The sequence below is a fragment of the Phoenix dactylifera genome, chromosome 17, assembly GCF_009389715.1.
Source record: "Phoenix dactylifera cultivar Barhee BC4 chromosome 17, palm_55x_up_171113_PBpolish2nd_filt_p, whole genome shotgun sequence".
In the NCBI taxonomy this organism is placed as follows: domain Eukaryota; kingdom Viridiplantae; phylum Streptophyta; class Magnoliopsida; order Arecales; family Arecaceae; genus Phoenix; species Phoenix dactylifera.
The window spans coordinates 15,596,203-15,607,814 of record NC_052408.1 but is presented as its reverse complement, the minus strand read 5'-3'; the positions used below and the strand labels follow the sequence as shown (position 1 = coordinate 15,607,814).

Below are 11,612 nucleotides of genomic sequence, written 5' to 3'. Positions count from 1 at the left end.
TGATGGACCATTCCATGTTACATGGATGGCCGTGATTGTGTAGTCGACCATCAACAGCAACGTTGTCCCACTTTCTTGGACGCCCTTCCACCACCTCATTGCCTGCCCTTACTCCACCTATCCACGTCTCCACAACCGTGAATACTTCTAAGAAAATGTCTATTTAAAGGGTGCTGCTGAATTCTGTGCATAGATAAAGCCAGAAGCATGGCATGGTGTTCCGTTTGTCTGATATAAAATCTAATACGCTTCGAAAAGCTCACATGATCTGGTATATGTCCTTCAAAGAAGTATCCAACATTTTTTTAGCACCACCATTAGCTTCATCCCAGAAATATCAATCAAATTAGCTGAATGATCTTTCAGAACAAACCAAAATTTTTCTTTGAAAGAAATTTCGGGGTCTGAAGAAACCCATAAGCAATTTTGAGCTACAAAATGGTGGTAGAATTTCAACCACACACAATAGCATCGGTCCTCCATCGGTATCGGGACCATCTCTCGTGCAACCTTTATTAGCAAGCTCACTGGCACCTTCTTTTTGACCCTAGTGGTGAACTTTTAGGAGTTCTCATAATCATAATGAATTAAGATCCATTTTACTTGCCTCATCAACTATGTCCACAAGGTTTTAGAGAAATGAGGTGGATATTTGTCATCTTTGCTGGCCCCTATATCTACTATAAACACACATTGGTCCACTAGAGAGAGAGAGAGAGGTGAATAGTTGGTTAGACTATTAGAACTACGAAAGTTTGCCAATTAGGTAGTTGATGGTTGTCAACATATATATCATCTCTTGTCCACTGGTTTCTCCAATAAAATGCCGATATTAAATTAAATGAAAAACTGGCACCTAATTAATTTGCAGAGGAAGAAAATATACATGTTGCGTCGAAACTTCATTGCTCTAGCATTCAAACTTTTCCCAAGATATTCTTTACTTACCCATTCTATTTGGACATAGGCTACATGCCACAACTCAAGATCTTACCCGAAAAGACTAGTTGAAAAATATTACGATCGATCTGGAGTCAGCCCCTATGAACCCATGCTGTAGTATCACTCAGACTATGTAGTTAGGTTCGTAGCCGAAAGGTATTGCTTGAGCTTTTTTGGTCTTGTATAAGTATTCAACATCTATCATGTGGGATTAAACACATACTTGTGCGCTTCCTCATACTACATATCAAATCCTCCACCATTCGTCATCGGCCCGCCAACTTGATAAATTCGAGATATGAACTCAAGCCTCTGGTACAACTGCCAGGAGATCGACTTCCCTGGTAAGCTAAACCCACAGCTTTCTTTCAACAGAAGGCCAAATATCATCATCCTTTCCTCCGAATTGAAAATTAGGTAAAGATGGCTTTCCGGGATGTAACATGACACCCAAACAGTCCAAACTATGGAGCTTAACTCCATGAATGACCTGCGGCCACTCCACTGCCATGACTTCCACAAGCACTCCAAGACACACCGGACTGTTACCTTTAAACAGTAGAGAGCTGCTTTCTCAAAAAAAGGATGTAAAACCTCACGGAAGCAGCGTGAGGTGGGGAGTGGAGACTGAGAGCAGAGCAGACCTAAAGTTGGGTGGAGTTGGTATGAGGTCACTGTCGTTAAAGGCTTTGGAGGTCACAGAAAATACGTCTCAGTTTCAACTTCCAGGATCCAAGTGGAGCTTAACAACATCACTACGGCTACTGCTAGTTGCCACTACCTCCAGTGGCACAACAGCTTGAACCACACCGGAATTCCTACGCCAACATCGCTAGTAGAAACACAATGGTCATGTGAGAGGCTTTGTCTAGTTTGTGGCTCTCACATATCTCTCTTTTTCACACAACGGTGGCATGGTCTCTCAAGCTTTGGCAACACCAGGACCCCAGAAGTAAAGGTTGAGTGTTGGGATGAACTGTTTTCATCCAATGCGTTCAACTGCAGGGGACTGCAGTAGGTATGCTCAAGGAACAATCGAATTAAATTACATGAATAGTTGGTTGAGTTTGTAAATGATTAATTACCTTGCAGAATGACATGAGAATAATTTAGAGAATCATTTAGTTGGTCTATGGAAATTCTTGGGCTTCTGAACAAAATTCAATTACTCCAGAATTATCAACAATTCTTTTGGCGGTAGTGCTTAATCTCTCTCTCTCTCTCAAAAAAAAAAAGGAAAAAAAAAAGAGCAGTCGAGTGGGGTGGAAGTGGGTCTGTTATGTTTAAAACCCCAAATATTTGGGATGCATCATGACCATTAAAGGTAGGATGCATTAATAATCCATTTAAAAGGTCAACTATAGTTCTTGGAAACTTTAAGATAGTGTGATCGAGAATATATATATTTTATCTTTGACATTTCCACTTCTTAGCTACAGCGGGGAGCTTCATGTTATATTTCTGATCTATGTAGAAGATACTGTACAAATATGGTAGCCAGCAGCATCCAAGCAGCCTTTTGGGAGGATTGATGTCAAAGAGTAGAAATATGGGCTTCCTTCCATGCAATTTGAGGACGATAATTTAGCAAACAAATGCGAAGCTCTCTACTGTCTCATCTACACTTCAAGATGCTTAAAGGTGTATGCAAGACTTCACATTTCTAAGTTTATTAACCAGTGAAGAATTTCATAAGGTTGATTCAAAATTCAACTTTCAAAGTTGACGACTTTAATCCGATAGGGAGATCGAATTGAGATCGGTTGTTCAGAGATCAAGCCAGAAAGGTAACGAGTGTTTGGTGGCTTTACATGACTAGTTACACTTAATTAGCTCATGTGGGCCTCATTGATGCGTCGGCATGGTAGAAAACCATAGCTGGTGTATGTGCCGGTGAGAAGTATATTAAGTGGCACATGGCATTAGACCAAGGAATAAGGTGTAAACCTCCAATCAAGATTCAAGGGGCGTAGTGGTTGCCCATCTACAAAGCTAACCTCTTAACAAAAAAGAAAGAAAAATAGCTAAAGAAGAGAAGAAGGCATTGACTCCCCCCACTCCACGCCACTAACTTAGAGGCGATAATAACGCGAACAAAGAACTCTCTAAATGATTGGGAGTCCGGTTGGTACTGGTTTTCTTGATCCCAATGCATTATCTAACTTCGCAGCTAATGTTTGGGTGGAACTTCCTTATTTTTTGCTCCTCTTAGCGGATTAATCGCCGAATCTGTCCTTGCTAACGGTGGAAGGCTGGCATGAGTCTGTCTCTCTCTCTCTCTCTCTATCTATCTATCTATCTAACGTGGGAAGTGGTGCCGAATATTCTACAGGAGATAGCCGTTTCTCCGGCATACTCTCGTAGAGTGTCCCACTTTCCACTCATGTCTCATGTGGCCTTTGAAGTGAAGGTTATCTTGCCCTGTGGAAGGGTCTATATTAAACTACTTCACTAGTTGAGTGATTCTTTGAATTATTCTCAGAGAATCAAATTGACAAATGGTTATTTATCATCCATAAGTTTTTTTTTTTTGATGTAAAAGGAAGGCAAAAAGGAGCCACCCATCTTTTATTGAAGATTATTCATATTTACAACAGAGATGAGTTGCATTGTCAGGAGGGAAGAGGAACAGATGCGAGAAAAAGAAATTAAATGGTTCCAAAACCAAGTGTCTGATAATCAGGATAGAAGATGTTGATGCTCGTAAGTTTTATTGTAAGAAAAGTAGCAGGAGAGTCGCTAACATTGTATAAAAATGATGGAAGAATTGTCTATGTCAAGCTGGAGAAGTACCTTCTGGAAATTCAAACACAACCTCCTCGCGTTAGACTTGAATTCTATACAAATTTTATGACTTATTCATAAACCATATTAATTAAGAAGAAGTCATGGACTATAAATTGTTGTTGCCATCTGTTGTCACTTGTGGTGGTGGTGTTGCCATCATTGTCATCACTTTTTATATTCTAATCTTTTCAATTTACTCAAAATTCTTTCTTAATGTTTTAGCTAATTCTTCAGTTATTTCTAAATTCCAGGAACTCTGTCTCTACCTAAATTGTTCTTTGCACAGCTAAGTTTGGTCTAGTTGGCAGTCGGTAGAGTAACATCAAGCAAGCCTTATCCGCAGGAACATGAAACACCACCCAACTGTTCTACTATTAGCTGGGTTCAGCGAGGGGTAGGGGATGTATCTGTGGTTCAATTAATTGAAGTATAATGGGAGAGAAGTATAAATTGGACTGGTGGAGAGAAGAGTGGGGAATGGAACAGAGGAAGCCACTCCCACCAACCGATGCCTTGCTTGCACCACCACCTAATGACATTAGGAAGAGACCTGGCTGGCTCTGCCCTTTCGTGCCTCACACAACCAACCCAAGCAGCAATTCGTTACGCCAAGAATCTGCCCTTCTTAATCCACTCATCCTCCACCCCCCTCGTTGACTTGGCCCCCACAAATTACAGCACTCTCCTTCCTTTGGCTACAAATCTGCACATCCTCCATGTCAATCGCTTCGAGCCATTCAATCCAGTATCCAACCTTAAATATATTTCTACTATATCTATCGAATCCAAATCTACTATATCTATCACAACTAATGTATTATTTAAGTTACTTGATCCTATATAAATATCTATCTGTACGAATCTTTACAGTACCAATTAAAAAAAAAAAAACAAGTTAAAGTTGGTGAGTAATATTAGGGATGGTAGGCTAAGTTGTGCATTCTCTAGAGGCAAAAATAGCTGTTTTCAGTTGGCGAGATATGTGGCCGTTGCATACACCATCACCACTACTTCAAGTCCCCCCACTATCTTTAGCTCCAGTAGTTTTGAGAGGATTAGCTGAAACCCGTTCTCTAGTAGTTGGGAACAAGCAAGGCCTCGATTTTAAAAATAGCATTCAAAAGACTCTATCTAATATAACTAAAAGCTAATAAAGAGAGAGAAATTTAAAGGGGCCGGAGGAGCGCATTTTCCGTGGTTCCAGGCTTGCACTCCAATCCTATCAGCAAGAATCGTCGCCCAAAAGGAACGGGTTTGCTTCGAAGCCAACCGAATCTCTCTCTCTCTCTCATCACATTATTACTCGCTCATTTCTCTCTTTTTATATTCTTTTTGGAGAGAGGACTTGTGAAGGACGCAGCATCCTGTTATCGTGGTCCACTTTGGTGTAATAGCTATGAGCTTTTTTTATTTCCTTTTGCAATTGGCCAGCCCGTCCTAGTTAAGACGAAAGCCTTGGCTGGTGTCAAGTGTACACTACTCAAAAAATAAGGGACTCTTTCTCCATCTATAGCTCCCCACTCCCCTCTCTTTACTCCAAGCCTCTTCAATTTCCTCCTAATTCCACATGTCCTTATTCCTTCCCCTCTCCTCTTGCGTTTCTCTTGCTGCCTATATTTAAACACCATCCTGTGAGTAAGTGTAGAGCTTAGAAACGGAAGGCTGGCCGACTCATTCGCGGTTAGCCAAAGGGGCGGCTTTCCTAAGTTTTGACTCCCAAAACTCCATTCCAATTCATTCGCTATAAATATAAACGCCTCTCAACACCACATTCACATCCCTCTCTTTCCTTCTCTGCCTCTAAAAACCCCCTCCATTCCTCACCACTCTCTCTTGCTTCCTCTCTTGTTTCCCAACTCCCCACCTCCCTTTCCTCCTCCCCACCTCGATCTCCTCGTCCGCAGCCTTCTGAGGAGGGGAGAGCAATGGAAACTCCCGAGGAAGCCGTTTTCTCCAACAACGACACCGAGTGCACCCATGCCGTTGTGAAAGGAAAGCGAACCAAGCGCCAGAAGCTCCACCTCCCGCCGTCCCCAGCCGCCGCCGGCGCCGCCTCTTCGACCTCCTCAGCTGAATTCTCCGGGACCACCACCGAGGAGGAGGAGGACATGGCCAACTGCCTCATCCTCCTTGCCCAAGGTAGAGCCCTCGATACCGGCCCAAAGCCTCAAATACCAAGAGAAGAAGGTGCCGCTGACCCGGCCAACAGCAACGGTGCGACCGAGAAGTTCACCAGCCGCAGGTTCGCCGAGACCACCACCACGACCAACGGCAAGGCTGGATTCTATGTCTACGAGTGCAAGACGTGCAGCAAATGCTTCCCTTCGTTCCAAGCGCTCGGCGGGCATCGAGCAAGCCACAAGAAGCCCAAGCTAGCGATCCCGACGACAGGAACCGAAGACAAGAAAGCGGCGGTGGTCATCGATGGAGATAGCCTCCAAATAAGCATGAATTCGTTCTCGAAGTCAATCATGGCCGCCACCAACGCCAATAGCAATAGCACTAGCAACAGCAAGCCGAAGGTCCATGAGTGCTCGATATGTGGGTCGGAATTCTCCTCAGGGCAAGCATTGGGAGGCCACATGAGGCGTCACCGACCGCTGAGCATCCCGGAGACCTCGGAAACGAAGAAGGAGCGGAACGTTCTCTCTTTGGATCTTAACCTCCCCGCTCCATCTGATGACGACCGTGGAGAATTCCCGAAATCGCCGTCAGACGTCGTAGCCTTCCCATTCGAAAGCAAACAGCCGCTCGTCTTCTCGGCGTCGGCCTTGGTGGACTGCCATTATTAAGAAGGCAATGAAATCAAAACTGTCCTCGTTATTTTTTTTTTCTTTCAAAAACTCAAACCAGATCGGGAATTATGGGGGGTCATGTGAATTATATCTTTTACCATTTATCATTGATTCTTTGGATTCTTTACTCTAGTTGTTCTCCTATGGTGATGGGTGCTCATGATGCTATGTAACAAGAATGAAGAAAAAGGCTATCCTTGTGTTCATGAAAAGGGAGCTAGCGAGTTCAAGGCTCTTCCTTCTTCTTCCTTTTTTTTTTAGTTATCATTTGCTGTTTTCTTTGTTTAATTGAAGGCAAGGTGTAGTGTAAAGTAATATTAATGAGGTGGCGAGGGTGGTTAGAATAGGGTCGGTTTTGTTTCTCCACCAAGGAAAGGGGTCGTGGATCAGGTTCCCCTCTCTCATGTGTTTGTTTCATCTGCAAGCCAACTAACTCTCTTCGCATAAATGCGAGAAAGGAGCAAAAGATGATATGGAAAGGAGGCAAGTAGCTAACTGCCCATGCACATACTCAGAACAACTCTTCCTTCTTTAGATTTTTTTGCATAAATACCCTTCATGAATATTCTTTCAAAATTAATATTTACATGTATACCCTCATAAAATTTTGCCATTATACAAATGTCCGCAATATAATAGTTGTTCTAACGGTATTAAAAAAAATCATATTTATAATAATTAAAAATAAAATAAAATTTTAAAATTACGTTATTGTCCTTGTTTTCTTCTTCTGTCAGGTTCACGATCTATTTGCGTATCTACCTATTAAGGGTATTTTAGTCTTTTTAATTTAAAACCATTTTTTAACGTTGTTGCATAGTATGGATACATATGCAAAAACAAAAATAAAAAAAAAGAGTAGAATAGCAAAATAAGTATTTTACGAGGGTATAAATGTAAATATTAATTTTAGAAGGGTATTTATGCAAAATCCGATATTTAGGAGGGTATTCATACAAAAAATCCTCCTATGTATCTAAATATGTAACCAGAAACTTATCTCCTTTAAATAGGGGATCCAATTTATCTTGCCTAACACATCAGTTCACACTAGGATCAATAAATGCCATGGAACATTACATGTTGAGGGTTGAGAAACTGCCAATCCCCTGGGCCTTAGCACTTGCACGTCACCATCAATTAGCAACCAGCTCTGCAATCTTAGCCGTATGATGAAGACACGAAGGATAGCCTACTCTTTCGTGTCCCTTTGGTCTTAATCACTTGCTCGAGACCAGTACACCATGGGATATATACCAGAACAGCCTGCCTATGCCAAGTATAAGCTATGTAACAAGTTTGTGAGAAGAAGATTCCTTGACGGAAGAGAGAGCGAGAGAGAGAGGGAGAGAGAGAGCAAGTCACTGAAGTCACTCCATTCCATCTACTTTAATAGTATGTATGAGAAGGGAAGTAAATTCTTTGAATGACTTGATCAAAGGCTTGGATGTCAATTAAGTGCACGTTTTGGGCAGTGAAGCACAAGCAGACGCAGGTGCGGACTTTGCGTGAGACGACCATAAACATGGAGGGGTGAATGTTTCAGCGTTTGACATTGTCCCATGGGGGCGGTTACCTTCTCTCTTAATAATTTATCCACCTCCACCCTGATACTTTGATAAATTTAATACCATCTTCTACTTGTTCTTCTTGTTAAAATTCACAGCGGCTTTCCTCGCTCCATGCACTCTGTGAAGTGAATCTATCACTTTATTGTCTTGATCTAGTTGTGTGGCTTGCAAACCACAAACCTATGTTTGCAACAGACACGTGCCATGTGTCAAGCTAGCCAAATTTGTGTCAAAATTTTGTAATCTATGAACACTGGATTTTTTTTTAAAAAAAATCTCCTGATGATAAATAATTGAATCCGTAAGCACCACGTAAGCAAGTCACATGAGCCACATTCGGATTGCTCCAACATCCACATGAGCTTACTTAGGTGCATGTTTCTTTCGGATTGAAAGCATGGCATGCAAATGGTTAACTCGATTCACACGTTTGGATAACTACAAGTAATACCTAAGGAATGAAGCAAACTTGGCAGCGCAAAAGATAATACATCAATAATCCATATTAATATTAATATAATAATGTTATTTAATAATTATATTAACATTCTAATACTAAGTAATATCATAATAGATAACATTCTGATATTAACATTATGACAATATTACAATTTCTCAATACATTGTATATTATTATAAGATATGCTCTAATATTGGTAGACGTTATAAACAAAAAATTATTTTTATTTGAATATATGGATAGGACTTGGGTAAATGATACCCAGCCTCCCTAATATATGGTTTTACCTCTTCTCATGGATATTCAGTATCCTTGAGAATCAGCATTTCCCTGCCCAGAGGAGTTGAAAAAAAATATATGAATCGGCTAAACTTATACCCATTCTCCTCTCCTAAATCTCGAGAATAAACTTGGACTAGGGATTATATTGATTGTATATGGTGCTCTGGAGAATCACTTTCTTACATGGTTTTACTTGTCAAGCTCTGCTCATCAAGCACTGCAAAAACAACAAGAAGTTAGGCCTAGAATTGCTTGTAATTCCTGTCCATGTAGCTGGGATGTACTTATGAAGACCTTAATATACCTGACATCCACTGATTGCAGGCCTTTTGAACTGTGGGCGGTGAAATGCTGAAACAAACTCAGGTACATGCGTAGATTTAAATAGTTGGAAGCCAAAGTACGGCCGCTTGCTGCTGACCAAGAAATATCTAGGTGTAAGTGCGGCAGGTAGAATGGTAGTGGTTGACCCGTCCCCGTAGTGTTCGTGGTAATACCGCTGAAGGTTCGATGAGGACATCACGATAACAAAGCTTTTATTGGTTTAAGCTCACGTGGAATTGGATGCTCTGTTCTGGATAAGCTCTCGTATTAGGTCTGGAGGGGCCGCCTTGACGAGTTCTATTGGCTGTTTTCTTTTTCTTTTTTTCCTAAAAGCATTCATGAAAGGCACGCGAGTAAGGTCTACTATTCCACACGTCAAAAACATTTTGTTCAAGAAGAGTCTTATCCTCTGCAGTGAGATTTAGAAGAAATCCAAAGGAATCGCCTTCCAATTTGAATGCGATATGACCAAGAAAAGTGAAAGGTGAGTTCAAGTGGGAACTCATTTATTTGGATTCTCTCTTATTGTTTGAAATATGAGAAATGATTTGGGTTGGAGTTCCAAAGATTGGATGAATTGGTATCTCAGATAAACTAACCTGCAATTTCATATAGGAATAAACTGACAACAAATTAATTTAAAAATAATAAAAAATTATTAAAGCATAATTTTATTCACAAACTACCTCGGGGCAGTTCACTGTTGTTGTTGTTGATATTTTGAGAAAATGACTGGTTCTGATTGTATTATTTGTTCATACAAAAACTCTGTGACTTTTTCTCTAAAGTTCAGCAACCAAATTTTAGTACAGAATTTTCTACTAAATTTACAAGCTAAGCATCTTTTTTGTCTGAATATGAGATGAGACACTGTCCATGGATAAAGCACATTGGAAACTAGAAAGAGAATATTTGGCACTGGTCCCATTCTAACTTTGTCCACATAGGAAGCCACATCCAAGGTTTTTCTGTGGCATGTGTTTCAACTTGATTGAATGGAAAACAACTGGTGCAACACAGTTAGTTTTTGCAAGCCACATCTAACTTTGACCCCCCTTTTTTTTTTCTTCAGAGAAAACAGATCCCTGCAAAGTTAAGAACATGTTTCATAAGCTCACAGTGAGTGCCTATTTTTCAAGATGGCCACAGTATTTGGTGCTTTTGTTAACACATGGATTATAAAGACTTGTGTGTTTTAAAATTGATTCTCCAAATTGCTGAATAAGTTCCTTTGAGTGTGTTCTTTAATACTCCACCATGCATTTATCCTTGTGCAAACACTTGAATTCCCGTCCAATTGGTTTCAAGAATGACACAATGGCATAAGTTTTGGCAAATCCTCTCCTTCTGAAGTACTTTCTACTACTAACTCCTTGAAGTGCCAGTAATGAAATATTCAGTGTCATATATAAGGTTATCTTTACTTTTATGCTTTTTAAAGAATCAATCCAACTTTTTTCACCAAAAAAAAAAAAAGGAAAAAATTTCAATCCAACATTCTCTTCATATTGAGCGCATTTGATTGGGTTAGAAAATTCAGGGTCACATGATTAATGTATTGCACGTCTAGAAGAAGTAACTGTACATTAAAGTTGATGTTGAGGAAACCTGATAAGTTTGAAAGGTTTTACTATTAGGACATTTTGATTGGACCAGGTATTTCAATTATATTGATTAGATGAACTAGACTTTTCTATAAACAATATTCTATCCGATGGGTCATATATTTTATTTTGTCCCTCTTTATTTTTTCGAGAAAAAAAAAAAGAAGTTACCACTATGGAAAATTCTCTAACTTTGACAAAAACAATCTATAAATTGGCCATATATCACTTGCTAGTATGAAGAAAGAGGAGATGGATTCTTTGTCAATGGAGCAATATAATACAAAACTTTTTATCTTTTGATGTAAGAATACAAAACATTGAATATATATTAGTCATTACAGAACATTATTGCAATGATGACAATAGTTTTCAGATTGAATTATGTTAGGCTATCATTCTTGATCATTATTAATAATTGAGGGTTTGTTTGGATATTGCCGCAGGATTGATCTAAAAATTATGCAAGAATCAAGCTTGTTGGCTTATCTAGCTCACATCTTCTAAGGACATGTCCAAATCTTAGCCTAAATTTCAGTTTGTGGGTTCAAGGTTTTTTTTCTCTCCTCTTCCATGGGATCTAGACTGGAAGGTATTTGGTTGATAAAGCCATACTTAAAAAAATGGCCTACTCCATGAATCTAGTAGAAAATTCAATCCGATCCTACTCGATTACCCAAACATGTCTTAAATGCACAAAAAAGACCATAATCATTTGAATTCGAGGCTTTCCAATGAACCTTACTTCAAAAAATTTAGTCAAAAAAGGTTTCTCTCAATGTTGTTGATTCCATTCCTTTTTTTTTGGGCAATCTTCTAAGAAGCATCAATCAATTGGATAAAAACA

The 11,612-nt window shown here is 39.8% G+C and overlaps 1 protein-coding gene across 1 annotated transcript; it reads left to right on the top strand.

The window, feature by feature from the left end:
• Positions 1-4,733: 4,733 nt before the first annotated feature.
• On the top strand, positions 4,734-6,766 carry LOC103705501 (zinc finger protein ZAT5). Its single transcript, XM_008789232.4, has one exon. The coding sequence runs from the start codon at positions 5,655-5,657 to the stop codon at positions 6,519-6,521; it is 867 nt and encodes a 288-aa protein (XP_008787454.2). The 5' UTR covers positions 4,734-5,654; the 3' UTR covers positions 6,522-6,766.
• The last annotated feature ends 4,846 nt before the right edge of the window (positions 6,767-11,612 follow it).

Bases quoted from the DNA above. Each gene is read 5' to 3' on its own strand.
- LOC103705501 (XM_008789232.4), top strand. From the start codon at position 5,655: ATGGAAACTCCCGAGGAAGCCGTTTTCTCCAACAACGACACCGAGTGC.